The following is a 24003-nucleotide window of genomic DNA, read 5'->3' as shown; positions in this document are numbered from 1 at the left end:
TTTTATTGAATATAAAACAAGATGCAAAATAAAACCTTAATACAACATAAGCCATAATAAGAGGGATAATACCCAATAATACATCCATCTGAATTATCACAAAACTGGAAAAAAAAAGTAAATAAATAAATCACAATATATACATCCCCATCAAAACATTAGGGGAGCGTCACAGTTCGCTATTTGCATAAAGTAAGTGATCAGAAACACAAAGCAGAATTAAAGTAGTAGTATTCAGAAGTATAGCATTTTTTGATAGATCGTACGGCTATTTGGAATAACCTCTCAAATGTTCATAGTTAATAGAGGAAGTCATAGGACTAAGCCCTAATATTTAAATTATTTGGTGGTTTTAAAGCTGAAATATATATTTTAAATTGTAAAACCTAACAAACATGCAAACTTTGCCCTGTAAGAGTACCAGGGATGCCAGCCTCTGGGTGGGACCTGGGAATCCGCTGGAATTACAGCTCATCTCCAGACTACAAAGATCAGTACCCTTGGAGACCATGGAAGCTTTGGAGTGTGGATGCTGTGGCATTGTACCCTACTGAGATCCCTGTCCTCACAGGCTCCATCCCCAGACCTCCAGGAGTTTCCAACCTGGAGTTTATGGTTGCCCGTTCTGGGTTGGAAAATACCTGGAGACTTTGGGGGTGGATCCAGGAGAGGGCAGAGTTTGAGGAGGGGAGGGGCCTCAGTAGGGTACAATGCTCTAGAGTTCTCCCTTCAAATCAGCCATTTTCTCCACAGGAGCTGATCTCTGAAAAGGCTGAGAAATGGTGCCTTCTGAAAGCTGTTGGCTGTAAAGGGTGTGTGTGTGTGTGTGAAAGGGGGTAATTATTGATGGTCATTTCCTTGGGAACAGTCACGCCATATCTTAAGATACTTCCAGGATTAATCTTCTTTAATTACAAGTTAAGCTGATGTTCCACTATGAAGTAGGTAAAATAGAGTAGGATTACTTTTAAATGGATTTCATTGATCTACTTTCCAAGCAGGCGCCTTTTGTAACACTGGAGCAAGTGGGTAGATTCTGGAACTGTAAATTTGACATTTTTCAAAGTAGGCTGAATTTAACTCATATTTCAAGCGCAGCGTAATTGCACACTAAATTACATTTTTTTAAAAGGCAGCAAGTGACCAGAAAAAAATATATATATAGCTACACAGCTATTTTAAAAAGAGTAAAAGAAAAGAAACCTGAGAAGGAACTTCAGTTTTTACATGTTTTATTTTTTTAAGAAAAGGAGGATTTTGGCTAGAATGAAGAGACCAAGACCAGCTTCCCAAATGCTATCCGAAATACTTTTTCAGACCCTTTCCTGTGTGAAAAACTGAAAAGCAGTTTTAAATGCATGCTTGCCATGTTTTTTAAACTGTAGCTGACCGTGCAGGGAAGGTTTGTATCTGCATTTCAACTTTTTTGCCCTTTCTAATGCTTGTTCAGTTTTGGTGTACTACATTTACATTTTGGGCAATTCTTGTAAGAAATGTTGGTGATAGCGCTTCCTTTAATTGTCCATATCTGAAAAACAGAAATGATGTATTCAAGTCTTTTGTGTGATAACACTAATATCTGTGAATACCGCAATGCCAACTTTTGTTACATTTTCTCAGGTGCATTCCCATAATTAATAAAACAATTGGCCAAATATATACGACTAGACTAGATGATTCATAAGTTTCAGAAACAGATTTGGAGTCAGCAGAACTAAGCAAATATGTGCTGATGAAAAGAGAAAAAAAAATAAGCACTTTACATTTTTTGTTTCTCAAGCTTAGGGCAGTTTTAATTGAGCTACAGAAACAAAATAAGGTGAGGTGATAAATGTGCCGTCTGGTAATGGGCCAGCTGATGATCTTATGGATAAATGATGCTGTAGACTTGTAGGCTTTTGGACCCTTTCCAAAAATATGGACTACAGATGAGCCTTTCTTCAACTGAGACATGAACATATATACTTCAACACCTAGATGAGTAGGAAATCATTCCTTAACAGCAAGTGTTTGCAGGGCCGGTGCACCCGCTAGATGACCTTAGGAGGTCACCTGGGGCAGTGGCCCAGGGGGGCATTGAATTGGGCCTCCCCCCCAAGTGACTACAGCATCTGGGGGACAGGTAGGAGGTGATGACAGCAGGGGGATGGGCACTGGCATGGGGAAAGACCACTGCTTGCTTTGCCCAGTGCTGCCCACCCAGCCCCACTGGAGGCTTGCACGCTGCCACTACCATCCCCAAATAAAGGAGGGGCAGGCAGGCAGACTGCTACCCAAAGGAATGAGAGAGAGTGCCCAGCCAGCCAGAGGGAGCCCATGTGACTTCCAAATGACCTGGAAGTGAAGGCACATTGGGGATGTTGGGGTGACACTCTGGTTTTGGGGCAAAAACTCTGTGGTAGAATATGCTAATTTTACTGTAGTTTTTGCCCAAAAGCCAGAGTGTTGCCCCAATGTCCCCAGCATACCTGGTCATGGGTCATGTTGAAGTCACATAATCATGTTGCTGAAATGTCAAATGTTCTTTTGGGAGAGTAATTTCCTCGTGCCAGCCAGCTGATCAGTTTGGAGAGTGCGGCCTGGCGGAAGGGGAGTCCCACCCCCACTGGGGAGTCTGGCATCTATAGACAAAATGGAGAATAGGAGAATGTAATTTTATTTTATTTATTTATTATTTTCTATTTATAACCCACCCTTCCCTCAACAGGCTCAGGGCAGGGGACAACAATAAATATACAGAGTTAAAATTAATTCATACAATAAAACAATACGATCATCTTAAAAACAGGGAAAACACTGAACTCCTCTCTGTGCAAACATGAAACATAACAAATATATATGTTTACTAGCAAATCCAAATCGTAGTATTTTCAATGATGTACAAAATGTGCATAAATCAGGAGATCATACAATAACATATCAATCCACAGCACACGCTGTTCCTACCGTTATTTCTGTGACCAATGTCCAAAATAATTATATATAATAATGAAAGTCTGATGGCTGGAGAACCGGTCCAAAATCATTTTGGTTCCAATAGCCAAGGACTTCCAGGGACTGTCTTCTCAAATGCTGAAGTACAGTAGGTAAGTAGTGCCGAAAATCAATTGCTACATTTCAATATGTCTCATTTCTCTGTAAAAACATATATCAAAAATATTTCATCCTGACTGGACAACCCAATAAAGTATAATGCAGTGCAACGGGCTATTTTTACGATGAAATATTTAGGATAAACAGCCTGTTGCACTGTAGATATTTGTTATATTTCATGTTTGCACGGAGAGGAGTTCTAGGGTTGCCAAGTCCAATTGAAGAAATATCTGGGGAATTTGGGGGTGGAGCCAGGAGACTTTGGGGGTGGAGCCAGGAGACATTAGGGATGGAGCCAGGAGCAAGGGTGTGACAAGCATAAATGAACTCCAAGGGAGTTCCACCCATCATATTTAAAGGGACCGCACACCTTTTCAATGCCTTCCTTCCATAGGAAATAATGAAGGATAGGGGCACCTTCTTTTGGGGCTCATAGAATTGGACCCCCTGGTCCAATCTTTTTGAAACTTGGGGGGTATTTTGGGGAGAGGCACTAGATGCTATACTGAAAATTTGGTGCCTCCACCCCAAAAAACAGCCCCCCCAGAGCCCCAGATACCCACAGATCAATTCTCCATGATTTTCTGTGGGAATAAATCTCCATAGGGAATAATGGAGTGCCCAGCAGACATTTCCCTCCCCTCCCCCCGCTTTCTGACAACCCTGAAGCGGGGGGAGGGTCTCCAAACCGGGGGATCCCCTGCCCCCACCTGGGGATTGGCAACCCTAAGGAGTTCAGTGTTTTTTCCTTGTAGCTGTTCCTCCGTGGTCCTGGTAACTTGTGACGTCGTCTTAAAAACAGGTCAGATTCTGCAGATGGCGATATCAAATTGCATCCGCTCTTCCCATACATGCCCCAGCTGGTATGACATAGCCTTAATGTAGTGGGTCAATTCAACAGAATGATTTCAGCAGAGCCGCTGCTGCAGGAGGGCCGCAGATTGACAAATGTCCACTGCCTTCGTTGAAGGCCTGGCGGAACAGCCCTGTCTCACAGGCCCTGTGGAATTGCAGCAGTCCTCGCAGGGCCCTAATCGTCAGTAGGAGCTTGTTCCACCAGGTAGGGGCCAGGACAGAAAATGCCCTGGTCCAGGTTGAGGTTAAGTGGACTTTGTTTGGGCCCAGAATCACCAGCAAATGTTGGGCCCAGAATCACCAGCGTAAAGCTCTCCACGAGGTATATGGGAAGAGGCAGTCCCGTAGTATGCTGGTCCCAGGCCGTTCAGGGCTTTAAAGGTCAAAACCAAAACCTTGAACTGGATCTGGTACTCAGTTGGTGGTAGTCAGTGCATCTGGCAGAGCACCGGCCACATGTGTGCCCATAGAGCTACTGTAGCAAGCAGGCACGCTGCTGCGTTCTGCACCAGTGGGAGTTTCCGGGTTATAAGTTATTTTGGGTCCCCAGTGGGGGAAAGGGTGGGGTATAAAAGGAGTAAATAAATACATAAATAACCTAATGCACCAGTTTGGATTGCAGATACAGTAGAATCATATATTTGAATGCTTCCCCACATAGAAACAAAGTCCTGGATGTAATAAACTAGATTAGAGATGAAGTTTTAGCTTGCCTTTTGACTTGGGGGCAAGACTTTATTTCTTATTCTAGTTCACTGCACAGCAGCTTTCCTCTTGCCTGAAACTGCACAGCATATTGTAGTGAATAAAGGGAAATGTAAGGTGGTTCTCTCTTGCCCTCTCCTCCTCCCTGCATGCGCTTTCCAGAGTGCACAAACAAAATGTTTGCATCTTTCCTCAGTGTGTGCATTACCATTCCTGACACACCCGGGGCAGGGATGTCATAAGATTGTTCTCTGCATTTGCTGCCATCCCCACCACCCTCTGTGCAGTCCAAGGTGTAAAAAGTGTTTGCCCCAACAGGCAGGAGCAGTCAAACAAAATAGCAAGCAAGAATGACCCACTTCTACTTCTTTAGGATCAAGAAAGCCACCTCAAGCCAACAGTGACTTGAGATGATTGGTGAGAAGCAAGAGTGGAATTCTAGCAGGAGCTCCTTTGCATATTAGGCCACACCTCCTGATGTAGCCAATCCTCCAAGAGTTTACAAGCCTCTTTTTTTTAAGCTCTTGGCGGATAGGCTACATCAGGAGGTGTGGCCTAATATGCAAAGGAGCTCCTGCTAGAATTCCACTCTTGGTGGGAAGGGGAAAGTACTCTGCACCGAAGTGGAGATTGGTAGGAACAATGACTAATTCTTCTCATTGGTAAACATTCCAGCAGTTACATTAAGGTGCTTCTCTTGCTGCTTGCCTTGGTCTCTTCCTCTGCTTCATGTGTGAAAAGCAGATAGCAAGGCACCAGAATAACGACCATTTCTGGACATTTTCAGGTATTACCAATGATGAATATTTAGCAGTTGGATACAGAATATTAAGTACAGGGCTTTTTTGCTGCAGGAACTCCTTTGCATATTAGGCCACACACCCCTGATGTAGCCAATCCTCCAAGAGCTTACAGGGCTCTTAGTAGAGGGCCTGCTCCAGGAGGATTGGCTACATCAGCGGGGTGTAGCCTGGTATGCAAAAGAGTTTGTGCTACAAACTCTTTGTGGGGGAGGTATTTGTGAGTTTCCTGCTTTGTGCAGGTGGTTGGACTAGATGACCCTGGAGTTCCCTTCCAGCTCTATGATTCTATGATTCTAAAAGAAGCCTTGATTAAGTATATTAAAGAAAAGACATTGTTTGCTTTGAATTTTCTTTAGTTAGTGTTCTGCTGTTCATCCTTACTTACTAGAGGCAGTTCTTGAACCTGATTTCCAGTTCTGGACTTTTCCCCGTGCTTGATTTACTCTTGATTTTCTTGGCAGTCATTCCACAAGCACTGGAATCGGTTTGGGCACGGTTCTTATTTATCGGTTTGGGCACGGTTCTTATTTATTCATTTGTTCACTTACCTACTTACTTACCTAATTTATATCCCACCTTTCTTCCCATTGGGGGCCCAAAGTGGCTTACATCATTCTCTCCTCTGTTTTGTCTGCACAACAATCCTGTGAGGTAGGTTAGGCTAAGAGAGGGTGACAGACCTAAGGTCACTCAGCAAGCTTCCATGGCAGAGTGAGGAACTGAACCTGGGTTTCCCAGATCCTAGTCTGACACTTTAACCACTGCGCCATGCTTCCGCACATAGGGTTGTCAATCTCAGGGCTTTTTTTGTATGAGGAACTCCTTTGCATATTAGGCCACACCCCTTGATGTAGCCAATCCTCCTGGAGCTTACAGTAGGCCCTGTACTAAGACCCCTGCAAGCTCTTGGAGGACTGGCTACATCAGGGGTGTGTGACCTAATATGCAAAGGAGTTCCTCATACAAAAAAAGCCCTTATAGCTGATCTCCAGGCAACAGAGATCAGTTCACCTGGAGAAAATGGCTGCTTTGGATGTGAGACTCTATGGCATTACGTCCCAAACCCCCCCACCTCAGGCTCGACCCCCAAAACCTCCAGATATTTCCCAAGCCAGAGCTGACAACCCTATATGCACATCTGTCTTCTCTCTCCATTTCCACACTTGTGGAGTCAGGTTATTTTCTTTTGCACATGTCAAGCAAACACAAGCCTTTATTGGCATATATCAGCTTATAAATAAGGCAAAAAAAAAAGAGAGACAGAAATAACAGAATAAACCAGTCATATGCAGCTATACATTGGACAATCGATCCTTGATTACCATAATCAAGAATAAAGCAACCTTTTCAGTTATTTCAGATGACAAATCATTCAGAAGCTGGCATACCTTTGCAGCATCTGAGCAACTTGTCATATTGTGCAGAATTGGGTCTAGAAACCTAAGGCGTATAGTATCATATTGGGAGCAGTAAAAAAGAATATGGGACAATGAATCAACTTGTTTTAAGTTGCATGTACATTTTGCACATGTCTTAAATAATCAGGATTTTCAAGGGAGGGTACTATCATCACCAGTGGCTTCACAGCACATACACACCTTTTATTTTTGCACATGTTTGTATTGATGGATCAGTGTCATGGCTGAATTTAAAAAATGATTGCAAACAAACGCAGGCTTAGGGATGAAGAGAAAAACTGGGGGGCTCTATTGAAACAGGCAAGTCTGTTGTGAGGAAGAGTAGCATTCTTGGGGCGGGGGGCTGCAGCTACGGAGGGTCAATGCAATTCCACCCCCTCCCCCATGCCTGACTGTCTTTGCACATGAAAGCCTAAAAGGAGAATAGTCCCACCACCCATCAGTTTGTAAACTGTATATGCAGTGCCCCTTTCAAAGTGCCACTTTTATTTCCTGGCACCAGAATGCCCCCCCGGGCATCTGCACTTTTAAAAACTAATTGGCACTAAAATACTGTTTTATCACAGGGCTTTTTTTGTAGCAGGAACTCCTTGCAATCCTCCAAGAGTTTACAGGGCTCTTATTCCAGGACCTACTGTAAGCTCTTGGAGGATTGGCTACATCCAGGGGGGGTGTAGCCAAATATGCAAAGGAGTTCCTACTACAAAAAAAGCCCTGCCAGTGTAATGATAGGGTTAGCAGGTTCCCTTAATTCCCAGATGTCTTTCTTTTAAAAAAGAAAGTCACTCAGGAAATTAAAAAAAAATGGGTATCTCCACATGGGAAGGGACTGGAGGCGTAATCTTTTTAAAAAATGAAAGCTGGGAATTCAGACAATATGCTAAACCTATTTTTTGTTGTTGCTCTCGTTATTGTTGTTCATGCTTATATTGATATACATTATCAGCCCTGCCACTAGGCAAACTAGGTGATTGCCTAGGTCGCCAGCCTTCTGGGGGCACTAAATTGGGCACCCCTATGTGACTTGGTGATGTTATCAATTTGGGGGGGGGGGGGTTGCCAGAAGTTAGCCTTGCCTAGGGTACCATACAGTCTACAGCTGGCTCTGTCATATAGCAATATATCAATATAAGGGTTGTATTCCTTAAAAAGATTAAAAATGAATCTACTCATCTTCCCCCAGTGGTGGGGTGAGGAGTGGTTTGATGATAGTCCAGTAATTGAAAAGTGGGCTGGAGGTAAGTGAGTGGGATGAAGAAAACTGACAGAAGCATTATGCACAAGGCATAAACAGTCATCTCAAAAGAACTGGGGGGAGCGACAGAAACCCCCCCCCCCCCCAACACACACTGAAGAGAGCCAGTGTGAGAGCCACTGGAGAGCCACTTTGGTGTAATGGTTAAGTGTGCGGACTCTTATCTGGGAGAACCGGGTTTGATTCCCCACTCCTCCACTTGCACCTGCTGGCATGGCCTTGGGTCCGCCATAGTTCTGGCAGAGGTTGTCCTTGAAAGGGCAGCTGCTGTGAGAGCCCTCTCAGCCCTACCCACCTCACAGGGTGTCTGTTGTGGGGGAGGAAGGTAAAGGAGATTGTGAGCCGCTCTGAGACTCTTTGGAGTGGAGGGCGGGATAGAAATCCAATATCATCTTCTTCTTGAAGTGAAAACACATAAATTTGTGCGGAAATCAGTGGAGAAACTGAAACAATATGGGGACAGAACTAGGGTTGCCAAGTCCAATTCAAGAAATATCTGGGGACTTTGGAGGTGGAGCCAGGAGACTTTGGGGGCGGAGCCAGGAGACTTTAGGGGTGGAGCCAAGATCAGGGCTGTGACAAGCATAACTGAACTCCAAAGGGAGTTCTGGCTGTCACATTTAAAGGGATAGCACACCTTTTAAATGCCTTCCTTCCATAGGAAATAATGAAGGATAGGGGCACCTTTTTTGGGGCTCATAGAATTGGACCCCCTTGTCCAATCTTTTTGAAACTTGGGGAGTATTTTGGGGAGAGGCACTAGATGTTATACTAAAAATTTGGTGCCTCTACTCCAAAAAGCAGCCCCCCCAGAGCCCCAGATACCCGCAGATCAATTCTCCATTATTTTCTATGGGAATAAATCTCCATAGGGAATAATAGAGTTCCCAGCAGACATTTCCCTCCCCTCCCTTCACTTTCTGATGACCCTAAAGCGGGGGGAGGGCGTCCAAACCGGGGGATCCCCTGCCTCCACCTGGGGATTGGCAACCCTAGACAGAACTGACAAAACAAATATGGAGAAGGCCTATGAAAGGTGAAAGTTATGTAAATGCAATATCACAAACATCGTAATTGGGTTTTTAAAACTTGTGTAGACTTTGTGAGGATCAGAGGGCTGATCATGAAATTTTTAAAACAGCGCATGTAATTCAAATGTCACCATTCAAGCAAATACAAAATGGGGGAAGAGGGGCTTGATCCTGCTAGAGTGGCATGTTTCAAAGTGGCCCACCTACATCAAGAATGAGAAGCAGGGCTTTTTTTTGAGCAGGAACGCACAGGAATGTCGTTCTGACTGGCTTAATATGCAAATGAGTTCCCGCTGGGCTTTTTCTAAAAAAAAAACCCCTGTGTGAAACAATGGTGGTATCGGGGTGTGACCTACTATGCAAATGAATTCCTGTTGGGCTTTTTCTACAAAAAAAGCCCTGATGAGAAGGCATCTTTTGTGGACCTATCAGAGGCATAATCCCTAAAACTGCGCTCCACTGCATTTAAGGGGACTTACTCCCAAGTAAGCAGGCATAAGGTAGCAGACCTTGTGAACTGCACCCTGTGAACTGCATCCTGTGACTTCACAGCCATCTTACAGGCATAAATCAAACTCTGCAGGTTGACTGATCCTCAAAAGTGAGACAAAATTAGCAGTGAGGAACACTCCTTTCTCATTGAAAAGAAATAGCATACGGGATAATTTCATGTAGTTCTCATGAATGAAAATGCCAATACTTGTTTGTGTGTTTTTCCCAGGAAGCTTCATTGTTGCTTTCCTTATTCTTCATTCAAATCAACATGCAACCCATACTCATTAAAATTCAGCCTTGAGTGTTTGCACAGCTTTGCCCAGGAGCAATGGAATTCATTTTAATAATGCCATTATTCCTACTTTGTATGAGCATCACTTACATAATCTAATCATAAATGCAAGCTGCTTTTGGGCTTTGATTTCCCATATGTTATAAGCCGTGTACAAAGCATTTTTAAAAACCAAATGCCTTGTTAAATCTCAGGACAATGATGCCTCTGTTAAATAGAAAGAGTAAAAATCAGCTAAAGTTCTCACACTCCACATTTCCTGGCTCAGATTTTCCTCTAAAGCCATGTTTAAAGTAACAAAATAAATAAATAAATAAATCCACCCTTCCGACCACAGATTCCTTACAATTATTATTTCTGCTACATGCATTTGCAACTTTGAGTCTGTTATATTATCACTTTACATTTGTTTAGGATTTCACTTGAAACATCCTTACATGCAGGGGTTTTTTTTAGCAGGAATGGACAGGAACGCAGTTCCAGCTGGCTTGGTGTCAGGGGGTGTGGCCTAACATGCAAATGAGCTCCTGCTGGGCTTTTTCTACCCAAAAGTTCTGTGTGAAACAATGGTGATGTCAGGTGGTGTGGCCTAATATGCAGATGAGTTCCTGCTAGGCTTTTTCTACACCCCCCCCCCCGCTTACATGCAGGGCTCTTTTTCTAGCAGGAGCTCCTCTGCATATTAGGCCACACCCCCTGATGTAGCCAATCAGCCTGGCGCTTGCAGTAGACCCTGTACTAAGACCCCCCCAAAACGCTTGTAGGATTGGTTACATCAGGGGGGCATGGCCTAATATGCAGAGGAGCTCCTGCTAGAAAAAGAGCCCTGCAGTTACATGTATACTTTAAAAATGTAGGGAGCAATCCTAAACAAGTCTACTCAGCAGTAAGTCTTATTTTATTTCGTGGGGTTTGCTGCAAGGAATATGTTTTTAAGATTGAAGCCACATTCAAAAAAGAAAGCATGGAATAATGTTGATGTACCATCCCTAAGTAGCAGTTTGCGTTTGCTACCTGGTGTGGATACAGTATGGCTATTGTGGATATGCATTTAGACATACTTGTATGGTGCTGTTAGACGAAGTGCCATATAAGTCTATAGATCTTTTGATGCAAATAAAATGGCTTCTGTATTTGAATCAAATCACTAATGCTCAGTGGAGAGAAAGGGAGGATAATCAGGGGTGGCCAACGGTAGCTCTCCAGATGTTTTTTTTTGCCTACAACTCCCATCAGCCCCAGCCATTGGCCATGCTGGCTGGGGCTGATGGGAGTTGTAGGCAAAAAACATCTGGAGAGCTACCATTGGCCACCCCTGAATTATATATCATCAAATAAAGATGTAGCATTTATCTGTTATTTCCCATAGGATGCTTTGACCTATGAGGGGAAGAGTGCAATAGTTTGTTTCTTTTTCAGAATTAGATTTTCCATAAACCATATCAGTACTGACAAAAGTAATACAAAACTACAGACAATAGAAAAAATGCAGTATTGATGTACAGCCAGCATTACAAATCATATAGATACCTACACACACACAAGCTTATTATGATTACGGCACCTGAGCCATGAAGCTGAATTATACAAAAAAGAAAGCATGGAATAATGTTGATGTACTATCCCTAAGTAGCAGTTTGCGTCTGCCAAAGGTATTTTAATGGCTCCTGATTTCCATCTGAATAGCACTTCTTCCACGGCATTTATTTCTTCTGGGCATCTGTCTAGCCATTGTTTTGTGCATGCAGATTTTCCTAATAGTTCAGGTGCCATCTGTGTGCGTACATCCTCTGCAAAATATACACAACCCCTCCATGAATCTTAATGTCCCAGGAGCACTCTTTCACAAGCAGTCTGATTCTGTAGCTGCCTGAAGTTAGACAGGTTACAGAGCAACTTTCTGTGGTGGCTTCCTATGCTATACAAGTCCATCTTGCTAACAGAACCATAGAGTTGGAAGGGACCTCCAGGGTCATCTAGTCCAACCCCCTGCACAATGCAGGAGACCCACAAATACCTACCCCAAATTCACAGGATCTTCATCGCTGTCAGATGGCCATCTAGCCTCTGTTTAAAAACCTCCGAGGAAGGAGAGCCCACCACCTCCCGAGGAAGCCTGTTCCACTGAGGACTCACTCTAACGGTCAGGAAGTTCTTCCTAATGTTGAACCGGAAACTCTTTTGATTTAATTTCAACCCATTGGTTCTGGTCCTACCTTCTGGGATCACAGAAAACAATTCAACACCCTCCTCTATATGACAGCCTTTCAAGTACTTGCAGATGGTGATCATATCACCTCTCAGTCACCTCCTCTCCAGGCTAAACATGCCCAGCTCCTTCAACCTTTCCTCATAGGACTTGGTCTCCAGACCCCTCACCATCTTCATCACCCTCCTCTGGACCCGTTCTAGCTTGTCTATATCCTTCTTAAAATGTGGTGCCCAAAACTGAACACAATACTCCAGGTGAGGTCTTACCAGAGCAGAGTAAAATGATACCATCACATCACGTGATCTGGACACTATACTTCTGTTGATACGGGCCAAAATTGCATTTGTAACAGGCTACTGTTGGTATGTCATGCATTTAGTCCTATAATCATATAGTTCAGGGGTGTTGAACTCATTCGTTTTGAGGGCTGGATCTGACAAAAATGAGATCTCATTGTGCTGAGCCATAAAATATTATGCCAGGTAGCAGAGATATAAGCATTAAAAAGGACATGAACACAATTAAATATTATTTTTTAAAAAACTTAAAACAAAATATACTTTAAAATATTAGCACTTTTGCAATATTTCATTTATTTAACAGTTTCTGATAACTGACACCTCTTGCTCTGAATTATTGCATCAAAATCTGGAAACAATGTCTGTGCTGTAGCAATCTTGAGGATGCTGTTTAGGTGTTGCTCAAGTGTGTATCTGTAGGTTGCAAACCTACTTTTGATTTATTGACATTCATTACAAAAATCTCATGGCCAATGGTTTGAGTCTAAGACCCAGAGGAAAATATGAAATGACTGGGCATTGTGAGGTTTTGTACATAAGTTGCTTCATGTGCTGGTCAGCCAATGGAGAAAATAGAGGCTTTGCTCTGTAGCCCCTGTGCAATTGAGCAAGTCTGGCAAAGCAAGCTGTGATGCAGAAGAAAGCAAGAGAGAGAGAAGGAAGCAGATGACAGTGAGTTGCTCACGGGCCTGATAGGAGCCTTCCGGGTGCCTGATCTGGCCCTCGGGTTGCACATTTGACACCCCTGATTATAGTAGATTCTGTTGTGGTTGCATGTTCTGGAGGGTGATGCATACCTCATTCTAAACACTGTTTTTTTTTAATTGCATGGGCGTTTTGCTGGCCATCGCTGTACCAAGTTTGCCAGTGTGACTCTCTGTTGTCACTACAACATTGTGCTTCAGCTCCTGTTGCCAACTACTTATAGTCTTCAGGAGTCTTAGCAGTATCTTGCTAAGCATACTTATTTGCCCATGTGTCAAAAGCTTATTGTGTCAAGCTTTTAAGGTATCTTGAGGTGCTCATAAAGAAATGAATTACTGTCACTATGTTTCCATTAAGAACGTAAGAAGAGCTCCGTTTAATCAGACCAAAACTCTCTTTTCTTCAGCATTGTTTCAAACAGCGGTTTGTCTAGGGCTGCCAAGCCCCCATTCCGGACAGGGGTTCCCATTGGGGCGGCGGGGGAACCTCCCCCTATGTTGCTGGTGGGATGATGCGCACGGCCCTCTAGGCATTTCTGGGAAAACTCTATGGTTTTCAAAGGCGCTTTAGTCATTTGGGAGGGAAAACTCTAAGGTACAAAAGTCCCCTGCTCCGGGACAAAGAGGACTTGGCAACCTTAGGTCTGTCAGATGCTCCTACTAGTTGGTACAAGTAGCTACTTATGGGCTAGGTTGCAAGAGATATTCTAGCTCCACCTCCACTACTAACTCCTTAGTAGTGTTGAGCAGTGTTGGCAGAAGCCTTGTTCGCAAGCTATAGCGAACGTTCTCACAGCCTGTATACAGTGTAGACTTGATTAAAAAAATACATGCATTCAGTAATTCTCATGTTACATTCAATGCATGTATAGCAATCGTGATATAGGAAAAGGAAAGGTCCCCTGTGCAAGCACCAGTCGTTTCTGACTCTGGGGTGACGTTGCTTTCACAACGTTTTCATGGCAGACTTTTCTACAGGGTGGTTTGCCATTGCCTTCCCCAGTCTTTTACACTTTCCCCCCAGCAAGCTGGGTACTCATTTTACCGACTTTGGAAGGATGGAAGGCTGAGTAAACCTTGGGCCGGCTACCTGAATCCAGCTTCTGTTGGAATCGAACTTAGGTCGTGAGCAGAGAGTTCAGACCACAGTACTGCTGCTTTACCACTCTGCGCCACGGGGCTGCTTCATGCGATATAAGCCCCACATTTATCCAGATACTGGTCCCTGGTTTAATTCAGTAAATGAATTTGTGCTGGCTCTTTCTTACAAACAGATGTACATATTTACATGTGGAATGTAGAAGCTACAGGAGGTGGTAGCAGCTACAAGCACAGACAGCTTCAAGAGGGGACTGGATAAGCATATGGAGCAGAGGTCCGTCAGTGGCTATTAGCCACAGCGTATGGTTGGAACTCTGTGTCTGGGGCAGTGATGCTCTGTATTCTTGGTACTTGGTGGGGGCACAGTTGGAGGGCTTCTAGCCTCACTGGTGGACCTCCTGTTGGCACTTGGTTTTTATGGCCATTGTGTGACACAGAGTGTTGGACTGGATGGGCCATTGGCCTGATTCAACACGGCTTCTCTTATGTTCTTATGTTCCCAGTGCTTACTAGTAATGGTACCACAGCACCCTCTTCTTTCATTGCTGGGGGCAGGGGTATTCCTTTGAGCCATGCTACAAGCCAGAAGTAAGGCATGAAGGCAACATTTCTCTCCTGGTATTTGCCCCCAGCCACAGGTGTTTCAAGGGGTACTGCTTTTTGAGCAAGGAGGTATTATATTTAATTATCATGGGTATGTATTAAAGAGAAACTTGGGAGATAACACATTTGCGTTTTGTTTTGTTTTGTTTTAGGAGCAGCTAAAGGCTTTTGACCGAGAAGTAAATGAGTTTGTGGACTATATGTTTGGAGCTAGAGGTGAGTATTCTTTTTCTCAGAGCTATCAATCCTAAACTGATTCTTGTGGGTAGTTATGCTGCTCTGAAGCTGCAGAACAAAGTTTGAATCCAGTGGCACCTTTAAGACCAGCAAAGTTTTATTCAAAGTGTCAGCTTTTGTGTGGTATCTGTGTGTGCATACAAAAGCTTATACCTAGGGGTGTGCAAAAATTTTTAATTTTTTTTTTCCAATTCAGGTCTACTAGACCCAGAAAATATCAGTATTCCCAAATATTTGGGTAACCTGAATTTATTCAGCTCCATTATACCCTGTGGGGACCATCTTCCTAGGGCAGGGTGGCCAAACTGGGTCAGAAGCCACATGTGGCTCTTTTACACATATTGCGTGGCTCTCAAAGCCTGCCCTATGGCTGGCTTGGAGAAGGCTTCTCTCTTTAGATCACTTCAAGCCAAGCCAGTTGGCAGCTTTTAAAGAAAGTTGCTTTATTTCCACCTCCCTCCTACCTGCCTCCCTGTCTTGCAGCTCTCAAACATTTGACGTTCATGTCTTGCGGCTCTCAAACATTTATTCTGTGTGCCTCTTATGTTAAGCAAGTTTGGCCACCCCTGTCATAGGGTATAATAGAGAATTTAATTTGCTGAGTTGTGCCGCTAGAGCAGCATGACTTGGCAAGTTCAGAAGATATTTAAAAAGAGACTGAAGTCTTTGAGCCACATCCAAATAAAAGGTGAATAGGATTGGTTTTCAATTGGTGTGGCTATTTCGGTAGCTGAATCAGACTGTCTAATCTGTATTTGGCTGAATAAATACCCCCCAAACACTGATGAGGTATTTTTCAGGAATTTATTCAGTTCAGTATATACCAAGTGCACACTCCTATTTATACCTTGAATAAAACTCTGTTGGTCTTAAAGATGCCACTGGACTCTTCAAAGTCTGTAGCTGCTTAAGATGGTGCTGTTAGTGCCATGTGTGAATTTGCATTACTGAAAGAGTGATGTGAACCACAAGACCATATTTAATTTTGCAAATGGTAGTTAATGATACCTTTTATATATATATATATATATATATATATATATATATATATATATATATATATATATATATATATATATTCTCTGAGCTCTCTGCTCATAACCTGAGTTCGATCCTGGCAGAAGCTGGGTTCAGGTAGCCGGCTCAAGGTTAACTCAGCCTTCCAGCCTTCTGAGATCAGTAAAATGAGTACCCAGCTTGCTGAGGGGAAAGTGTAGATGACTGGGGAAGGCAATGGCAAACCACCCTGTAAAAAAAGTCTGCCGTGAAAACATTGTGATCCAATGTCACTCCAGAGTCGGAAATGACTGGTACTTGCACAAGGGACTACCTTTACCTTTTATGTGTGTGTATGTGTGTGTATAAAACCTTTTCTGAGAGCTCAAAATATTTCATATGCATTTTTTCAGCAATCTGTATCATATATTTAATAGTCATGTGTAGTACATCCTTGTAGATTTTTTAAAAAACAAAAACAACACAAGGGCTGCTAACAGACGGCCAACTCAGGGTGGCATCAAGCTGACCCAGAAGTGAGCCAGCCAGAAACAGAGCACCTGGGACCATCCCGACAGCCCATAAGAGGGACAGGTCACAATTGACCCAGGGAGCGTCTGGAGCGCTCATGCACCCTGTCTGCAGCTCCCTGGGCGATCTCTGGGTGTTTCCCAGCCATCCAGAGGCACCCAGCAAAAAGGCACCATTTTTAAACTATTTTCTTCAGGGGAACTGAACTTGGTCATCTGGTGATGAATTGTAATAGCAGGAGATTGTCAGTTGCTACTTGGAGGTTGGCTATGGTCTGCATCTGCTGGACTTCTGCTTGGTGGCAAATTTGTTTCCTCCCCCATTTATTTATTTATGAGATTTCTGTGCCATTTTGTCTGAATCTCCCTTGAGGTGGCTTACAAGTAAACAACAAGTTAACAATATAAAAACCAGCTATTTATTACTTGGATTACCTCCCTTAATGAATTCATACTCATTTTCTTAGCCACAATGCAGCACCATCTTCAGGCTTATTTTTACAGTTATTTCTGCTTGGGCCCTTGAGCACTCAGAGTACCAAAAAAACCAACAAAAAACACTGGATTCTGACTCATAATTTTAATTGATTAATTCTTCGCTCATTTCCACCCCCAATGAACCTAGCATCTTTCCAGTTTCTGAAATTTCCTTAGCTGAAGCCGATGGCTCTTAAATGCATTAAACAGCGAACGGCTTCTGTTATCCCCGGGTCACTGACCTGAGCGCCAGCGTTTCTTTTAACATCAGTACTTTTCTTGATCATGAGAGGTGCTGACATCTTTCTTAGTCGAACTCATTGTGTGGAAGAAGAGCAGAGAGAAAGGCTTGAGGCAGCTGATGTTGGTGCTGCTTGAGTTCCCTCTAATACAAGCGTAGAGCTGGGAAAGAAAGGTTTTTTAGGCCACAAACAATGTGTACTTTATATACACTGAAAGATCTTTGGTGATTAACCTGTTGAATGTGAAATAACAGCATTAATCTGTTCGTTTTAGACCTTGCCAGCTCTCCCCTGGCCACAGAGATGCCAAGTCCAGTTCAAGAAATATCTGGGGACTTTGGGGGTTGAGTCAGGAGACATTGGGGCGAAGCCAGGAGCAAGGTTCTGACAAGCATAATTGAACTTCAGAGGGAGTTCTGGCCATCACATTTAAAGAGCCACATACCTTTTAAATGCATTCCCTCCATTGGAAATAATGAAGGATAGGGGAACCTTCTTTCGGAGCCCATAGAATTAGACTCCCTGGTCCAATCTTTTTGAAAACTGGAGGGTCTTTTGAGGAGAGGCATCAAATACTATGCTGAAAAGTTGGTGTTTCTACCTCATAAAACAGCCCCCTCAAGCCCCCAAATACCCGCAGATCAATTCTCCATTATACCCTACGGGAATTGGTCTCCATAGGGAATAATGGAGTGCCTAGCAGTCATTTCCCTCCCCCCCGAAGTGGGGGGAGGGCCTCCAAACTGGGGGATCCTCCGACCCCACCTGGGGATTGGCAACCCTACCTGGCCACAGGTGGGAAGTAGGGTTGCTATCTCCAGTTTGGGAAACTCTTGGAGATTTGGGGATGGAGCCTGGAGAGGACAGGAACTTCAATGGGGTACAATGCCACAGATCCATCCTCCAAAGCATCCATTTTCTCCAGGGGGACTAATCTTTGCACGTCTGGGGACGAGCTGTAATTCTGGGGGATCCCCAGGTCACACCTGGAGGCTGCCATCTCTAGGGGTTGGGAAATACCTGGAGATTTGGGTTGGGAAATACCTGGAGATTTGAGAGGGCGAGGTTTGGGGAGGGGAGGAACTTCGATGGGGTATAATGCCATTGAGTCAGGGCTGTTTTTGAACAGGAATGCAGTTCCGGCTGGTTTGGCATAAGGGGGTGTGGCCTAATAGGCAAAAAAGTTCCTGCTGGGATTTTTTCCCTAAAAAAAAGCCTTGTGTGAAACAATGGTGATGTCAGGGGTGTGGCCTAATATGCAAATGAGTTCCTGCTGGACCTTTTAATCTTAAAAAGCCTTGCATAGAGTCCATCTTCCAAAGCCATGCTGCCGTTGCCTCCTCCCCACTTCCTTCCCATGCCCAGGAAGGAAGTGGGGAGGAGGCAAGATCAGCATTGCTTTTTCAGCGGGTTGTTTGCGCTGCTGCCGTGGTTTCCCCTACCAATCAGCTGATCAGTGGGTGGGGGGTCGGCCTTTAAAGAGCCAGGGAGGAGTGGAGAGGAGGAGGAGACGCTGCGGGGGTGGGGGGAGATTGAATTCAATGCCCCCAGCCTGCTGGCCCTGGGGCCAAAAAGGTTGGGGACCACTGGTATAGACCATCTAGCCAAGCAACCACGACACCTGTTGTCTTGCAGGATCACAGCGCTCTGCACTTCTGACTGCTGGGAATGGTATTCTGCAGCTCTTCTTTCCTCTGAAATTCCCTAAGTGCTGGAAACTTAAAACAAAACAATGGAAACAGTGGTTTGCCTAACTGAACACATCTCTTGAAGATGTTTGTAAACTAGTTGTCACTTCAAACAAATGATAGATAGTTCCTGTTTCTGGACTTTCGGGATTTGGAGAATGCTGAGCTGACCTGCCTCTCTAAGGGGGACAGACTGGAGCTTCTGTTCGGGGTAGTAAAGGACAAATTTTTGCCTTCTGCCTACTTTTCTCAGTGAGAGATTAGTCCAAGATATGCACAGGAAACTTTGAAGTGATTTACCTTGGCTAAAAGGGAGCCCCGGGGGGGGGGGGGGGCTCCTTTGAGGCTTTGAGGGACCCCCGGAGAAAAGTTGCATATTCATCATCTGCAGAAGCTTACAGAGTCATTTATTTGACATAAGCTTGACAAGATCCTAATCTTCTTTGAGACTGCTAAACATCTGAGACCAGTGTTGATCTGGATAACCTTAGAAAAGGTACTGATTTCTATCTACCATTCTGGGACTATTTTAAAGCAAACAAAATAATATTAGAAGGTGGGAAAGGGAAAGTTTGAAAGCTTGGAAGAAGAAGAGGAGAAGGGGTGAATTTTAGACTTTGTTAAACTAAGGACAGTGTTAAAAATTGGAAAGGAATTTATTGTTTTGTCTACCTGCAGTTGTGGAGTGAAAGCACCATGGTCAGAGATCTGCAGTTTCTACAGTCAACACAGGAAATACGTCAAGTATCGTGAGACTTTGTTAACAGTGAGAACGTGACTTGAGGCAAGCAAAGCAGGAAGTAACTATTGAAGAAGAAGTGGACCTACTCTAGGATTGTATCACCATAGAAAAACATCGGCGGCCATTACTGGGAGGCTAAATTTCTAAAAAATTAATATCTGAGCCTGGGAAGGTCGGAGGATGGCGAAATTAGGCTCATTTGAAAGGGCAAGTTCTAATCTATCAAACCTGATAGTTGAAATTTAATTTGGTGATATCAAATTTTTCGCTGTTTTTTTAATGTCAGAGTCAAAGGTAACCTGTGCAAGGGCTGCCTCATTGGAGAAGATGCAAGATCAGTTGAAAGCAATGGAAGCTAGGATGATGAAAGGGGTGGAAAAGATGATAAATGCTTGCAAAAAAGAACTTAAAAGAGATATTGAGGACTTTAAAAAAGAAATGGAATTGCTTAGAAATGAAACTGGTGGTGTCAAAAAAAGGTGCAGGAGTTAAATTCCAGGATTCCACCTTATTTAAAAATGCAAGAAAAAATAACAATCCATGACTGTAAATTGATGGAGACACAAATACGTCTGAGAGGAGTACCTGAAGAAGAAGGGACAGACTTAAAAGAACATGTAATAAAAATAATTGCTGATTTCTTGAAGGAAGATCCTGAAGGGACTAGAAATATGTATGATTATATGTATAGAGTGAATTCAAGGAAATATGCCAAGGAAAATAACTTACCAAGAGATGTGGTTATAAGATATATGACAAAAGAAATGGTGGGGAAAATCTTGAATAAAAATTTTGAAAAGACATTAATAGTGGGAGGAAGCAGAGTAAGAATAATGAAAGAATTGCCAAGACAAGTGATAAATGACAGGAGAACATATACGAAATTAACAGAAAAACTACGTGACAATGGAATGAGGTATAGATGGATAATACCTGAAGGTTTGAGCTTTGAGCTACAAGGAAGGAAGGATTAAAATTACAAATACACAGGAGCTGTGTAAATTTTATGAAGAGAATAAAGAATCTGCACCATGATGGATTATAAATTATTATCTTGGAATGCAAATAGACTAAATTCACCACAAAAAAGAAAGGCAATATTTTATTGGATTAAAAAACAAAACTGTAATATAATTTGCTTACAAGAAGTTCATATTGAACAAAAGGATTATAAATTTTTATGGAATAAACAATTGGGACTGGAATTTTTTTCATTGGCTGAACAGAAGAAAAAGAAGAATTGGACCCAAAAATAATATTTAAAGATAAAGATGGAAGATTTGTGGCAGTAGAAGTAATAATAAATGCGAAAAATCCCTTATTATTGGGACTGTATGCACCAAATGGTGCAAAAGATGTTTTTTTAAAGACATTATAAAACAACTTGATGAAGTGACATACGATCAGGTCATGATTATGGGAGACTTTAATGGAATAATTCAGAATACATTGGACAGATCTGGGGAAAAAAATAACAATAAAGAAGGAAAATTGCCAAAATCCTTCTTTGAACTGGTTAAACAAGAAAACTTGGAAAACATATGGAGAAAATTTAATCCTGAAGTACGAGATTATACATTTTTTTCAGCAAGACATAATACTTTTTCCAGAATTGACATGTTATGGGGTACAAAGGACTTAGGCCTTATAACTAAGAAAATAGAGATCTTACCGAAGATAGGTGCAGATCATAACCCAATATTATGGATTACAAAATTGTCTAAAAAAGTGAGAAGATGGAGATTAATTGAAGATTTACTACAAAATAAAGAATTAGTGACATCTCTAGAAAATGAAACTAAAGCTTTCTTTCAAATAAATGATAAAGATGATATAGAATTTCAGATGGCGTGGGATGTTTATAAAGCCGTAATGAGAGGAATATTGATTACATTAAACTATAAAGGACAAAATGGCAAAAGAAAAACAGATGTTGGACATTCACAATGAAATGAAGAAAAAAGAAGGGGAACTAAGGAAAAGGCCAGGGAAAAAGAAAATTATAAGGGAGATTACAATACTACAAGCACAAATGAGACATGTGTTAAATAAGCAATTGGAATTGAATTTGAAAAAATTACAACAGAAGTCCTTTGAGGGAGCGAATAAACCTGGAAAGTATTTGGCCTGGCAACTGAAGAAAAAGAGAGGAAGTAAAATTATTAATAAAATTGTGGTTGACGGAAGAGAGATGGTAGATCAAGAAGGAATAAAGAGAGATTTTTTTCAAGTATTATGCTAAATTATTTAAAGGTGTTAAAGTAAAGAGGGAAAGAATGGAAGCGTATTTGCAAAAGATTAAAATAGCACCCTTAACTAAATATATGAAAAAAAAATTGAATGATCCAATTGAAAAAATAGAAATTGAAGCAGCGATTAATGCAATGCAAATTGGAAAAGCACCTGGGCTGGATGGATATATGGCAAAATTTTTAAAGAAGAATTAGTACCAAAACTTCAAAAATTGATGAATATGATAAGAATAAAAGGGAAAATACCAAATAAATGGAAGCTGTAATTTCTTTGATTCCTAAGGAAGATAGAGATGTCATGAATGTAAAGAACTATAGACCAATTTCATTACTAAATAATGACTATAAGATATATACAAGAATTTTGGCAGAACGACTTAATATTTGATAAATTTCATAAAGGAAGACCAAGCGGGATTTCTCCCTAAAAGGCAAATAAGAGACAATATTAGAACTGTTGTAAATATTGTAGAATATTATGAAAGACATCTAGAGAAGGAAGTTGCATTATTCTTTGTGGATGCAGAGAAAGCTTTTGACAATTTAAACTGGGACTTTATGTTTGCAGTAATGGAGAAAATAGAGTTGGGAGAAAACTTTATAAGAATGATAAAGGCAATATGTACTGAACAACGTGCAAGGTTATGTATAAATGCTGATCTTACAGATGAAATGATAATCAGCAAAGGTACAAGACAAGGTTGTCCGCTTTCACCTTTGTTGTTTATAATGACTCTTGAAATTTTATTGATGCAAATACAAGATGATAAAGAAATAGAAGGGTTGAGAGTTAAAGGATTTATTTACAAATATAGAGCATTTGCAGAAAATATAATGTTTATAAATGAAAATCCTACACAAGTAACACCTTTGTTGTTAGCTAAAATACAAGAATATGGAGAACTGGCGGGATTTTATGTTATTAAAGAAAAATAAAAAAAAATTATGTAAAAATATGCAAGTAAATAAACAAAAGGAGTTGCAGAGACTAACAGGATGTGAAGTTACCTCTAAAATAAAATATTTGGGTGTGGAAATAACAATGAAGAATACTTACCTGTTCAAAAATAACTATGAAAAGCTATGGCATAAAATGGAGGAAGATATGATAAAATGGAATAAGCTTAACTTGTCATTGCTTGGAAGAATAGCTGCAATTAAGATGAATATTTTGCCGAGAATAATGTATTTGTTTCAAACTATTCCGATTGTGAAAGACAGTAAACAATTTAACAAATGGCAAAGGAAGATTTCGGAATTTGTATGGGCTGGGAAGAAACCAAGGATTAAAATGAAAGTTTTAATAGATGCTAAAGAAAGAGGAGGATTCCAATTACCAGATTTAAGATTATATCATGAAGCAGTTTGTTTAGTGTAGATAAAAGATTGGGTGACGCTGTTGAATAAAAAACTTTTAGCGTTGGAAGGTCATGGAAATAAATTCGACTGGCACGCTTATATGTATTATGGGAAGAAAAAGATGGATAGTTTTCTCTCTCACCATTATATATGAAATAATTTGTTAAATACCTGGATGAAATATAAGAAATATGGTGATGAAAGAAAACCATTATGGATAGTGTCAGCAGAAGTGATAAAAATGACAGCTGAGATAGCTAAGGAAAAATGGTTGTCATACAATCAACTATTAAAAATGCAAAGTAGCAAAATAGAATTGAAAACTGCTGTGGAGTTGAATAACAAATACGATTGGTTTCAAATGCAACAAATAAAGAGTTTGGTGGAAAATGATATTAAAACTGAAGGAATAAGACGAGAGCAAACAGAAATGGAAAAAGTTCTGCTTGGAGATAATGAAAAATTAATTTCAAAAACTTATAAGTTACTTTTAAAATGGTCTACAGAAGATGAAGTAGTGAAATCTCAAATGATTAAATGGGCAATAAATGCAAATAAAGAAATACAGATGGATACATGGGAATATTTATGGAAGAACTCTATGAAACTTTCAA

General features: G+C 41.6%; 1 protein-coding gene and 1 long non-coding RNA gene across 2 annotated transcripts in view; both read left to right on the top strand.

The window, feature by feature from the left end:
• LOC132574764 (uncharacterized) overlaps positions 1 to 24003 on the top strand; it is a 272751-nt gene that overhangs the window by 209214 nt on the left and 39534 nt on the right. The window lies entirely within an intron of this gene.
• The window catches only part of ELOVL2 (ELOVL fatty acid elongase 2), an 89764-nt gene that overhangs the window by 31058 nt on the left and 34703 nt on the right, over positions 1 to 24003 (top strand). Inside the window, exon 2 of the mRNA XM_060244211.1 lies at positions 15019 to 15082. Coding sequence (XP_060100194.1) covers positions 15019 to 15082 — 64 coding nt within the window. The remainder of the gene's footprint in view (positions 1 to 15018; positions 15083 to 24003) is intronic.

This window comes from Heteronotia binoei, chromosome 7, assembly GCF_032191835.1.
Source record: "Heteronotia binoei isolate CCM8104 ecotype False Entrance Well chromosome 7, APGP_CSIRO_Hbin_v1, whole genome shotgun sequence".
Lineage (NCBI taxonomy): Eukaryota > Metazoa > Chordata > Lepidosauria > Squamata > Gekkonidae > Heteronotia > Heteronotia binoei.
Note: the sequence above shows the minus strand (reverse complement) of the source record. Positions and strands in the feature narration are given on the sequence as shown.